The following is a 2,228-nucleotide window of genomic DNA, read 5'->3' as shown; positions in this document are numbered from 1 at the left end:
ACACCATATGTACGTACGTGCATCATACGCGCGCGCGCGCGCGCGTGTGTATAATAATCGATAATTTTTTTTGTATTTCATAACTAACATATTATCATTATTTTACATATATATGTACACATACATACATATATATATATATATACGTGTACATATTTATTTTATTAATTATTTTATTAATTAATTATATTAAATATTATTCCATGTATTATTATCGTGCAAAGAATAAATTTTATAGCATATTTATTCTAAATGCATTGTCCTAAACACATTTGGTTTTCTTAGACATATTCGATATATCAGAAATTTTGGTTATATTTGTATAATTCGATTACTCACCAACTATTAGCCATACACTTTATTACAATACAACGTGCGGGATATTCAGTAGCCTTCAAATTAATTAATCAGTATCCTGAGCAATCTAGATAATTCTAAAACTAATTTTATTTTGCATAGATAATTTGTCGTAATTTTTACACGAGGAGGGAATCTGCATATGCTCACGTCTAAGAAACCTTTGATATAATACTATTTACATGACTTTAAATTTTAATGTGATATTTTGAAAGAGAGGAAATTTTTGCAATAAACTTATAATAACAATAAGTGTGTATCTATGAATGAAATTACATAGTATTTTTTTTTTTATTATGCCTTGTTATTCGAACGAAATCGAAACAACATCACGACTATTGTATGCGTATGAACTACACAATAAATAAAATAAAAAAGATCATAAAAAGTATTTTATTTTTTTCGCATTTCTAATTATAGTCGTATATTTTCATTATGAAAAAAACAATACGATATAAAAATTGTTATTTTTATAAATTAAATTATAGTAAATAAGAAATTATTAGAATACAAGTTAAATAATAAATATATATCATCTTTTTTTCTTTTTTATTTTATTTTTTATTCTGGATTTTTGCACTCCTTTTAAAAATTGACTTTATTCATACGAAAAACTTTTCTATTTAATATTCGCTCAGTACGATTCTTATAATTTCTATAGATTTTTCTCGTTCCATATATGATTTTCTTAGTTTTCACGAAGACAATATTTCTTGCTTCGTCAACGATAATATAATACTAAACAATGAATGGCTATTTAATCGTTGAGAAGATAGTAATATTAGCAAGAATGGAACAAATTTACACAGGACTAGCACATATCTGATTAAGAAGCGGTCTGCCACAAACACGATGTGTCCTGTATCTTCGATGAACATGGAACGAGTTGATGAAATACTCTCAAATATTTTTTTTCCTTGTTTCAGGATTTCCAGCGAATATATGAGAATATTCTGTTCTTGCTGCTAGTGCGGCTAAAACGAATTCTATCCGAACATGATTAAAATTGAAAAAAAAAAATAATTGTTATTATAAAGTTACATTTTTTTTTTATTAATAGCTTAATTTAAACGAAACTTACCAAAATTCACTGTTGTATCGGCAAAATCAATTTTTGCATTCTGAAAAATTTTATCAGATTCTTCCAGCGGCACATTTAGCGAGAGTTTTAAAGCTTTTCTTAATTCCATTTTATTAATACACGATAATGATTTTGTGCCACATACCTGTTCATCATGATGTATATAATATGTATAAAAGATAAATTTATTAAATTTTCTTTTCATACTTACTTCAAACGCTGTTTCAACTTTGTCTAGCTCCGAATTTGCGTTTGTCGTGGCTAGTACCGTGAATAAATATTCTTCCAAATCTATTTTACCATTCCCTTGCTGGAATAATCATTGTATCAGTAAACTAATTGTCGCGTGTAATATATGTGCATTATTTATATCCACGCGTAGAAATATACTGATTATTATTATATAATAAACTTATACGTATACGTAACGATTATTTTAATATTATTTTTGATATTAGAATCTGAGAAAATGAAAATAATAAAAGATACTAAATATTTGACAAAACAAGTATCATTACGATAATATAAATATTATAATGAACAAAAAATAAATGATACAGACTCTATCATGTATTCGAAACAGTTGTTGAGTAGCAGATTCTTTTGCATCTATTCTAAGAATTTGCGCAAATTCGTGTAAATTAATTTCTTCGCTAAATCTTTCTGTTTTCTTCTGAACTAATTCTTCTTCCATCTTTGTCGATACCAAACTATAAGAATGAAAAATTTCACATATTTAATTATTATTTTATTATATAATACTTGTACATAATAAAATAATAAATATAAT

General features: G+C 25.5%; 1 protein-coding gene across 2 annotated transcripts in view; it reads right to left on the bottom strand.

The window, feature by feature from the left end:
* Positions 1–343: 343 nt before the first annotated feature.
* LOC102672755 (lysophosphatidylcholine acyltransferase) overlaps positions 344–2,228 on the bottom strand; it is a 31,096-nt gene continuing 29,211 nt past the window's right edge. The window contains exons 8-11 of one of the 2 annotated variants that reach the window (XM_006616312.2): positions 2,001–2,148; positions 1,650–1,748; positions 1,439–1,583; positions 344–1,343 (exon numbers count right to left, since the gene is read on the bottom strand). In XM_006616312.2, coding sequence (XP_006616375.1) covers positions 1,258–1,343; positions 1,439–1,583; positions 1,650–1,748; positions 2,001–2,148 — 478 coding nt within the window. In that variant the 3' untranslated portion in view covers positions 344–1,257. The remainder of the gene's footprint in view (positions 1,344–1,438; positions 1,584–1,649; positions 1,749–2,000; positions 2,149–2,228) is intronic. The other variant, XM_006616313.2, reaches the window with a different exon arrangement.

The sequence above is a fragment of the Apis dorsata genome, unplaced genomic scaffold (assembly GCF_000469605.1).
Source record: "Apis dorsata unplaced genomic scaffold, Apis dorsata 1.3 scaffold_257, whole genome shotgun sequence".
NCBI classification, from domain to species: domain Eukaryota; kingdom Metazoa; phylum Arthropoda; class Insecta; order Hymenoptera; family Apidae; genus Apis; species Apis dorsata.
Note: the sequence above shows the minus strand (reverse complement) of the source record. Positions and strands in the feature narration are given on the sequence as shown.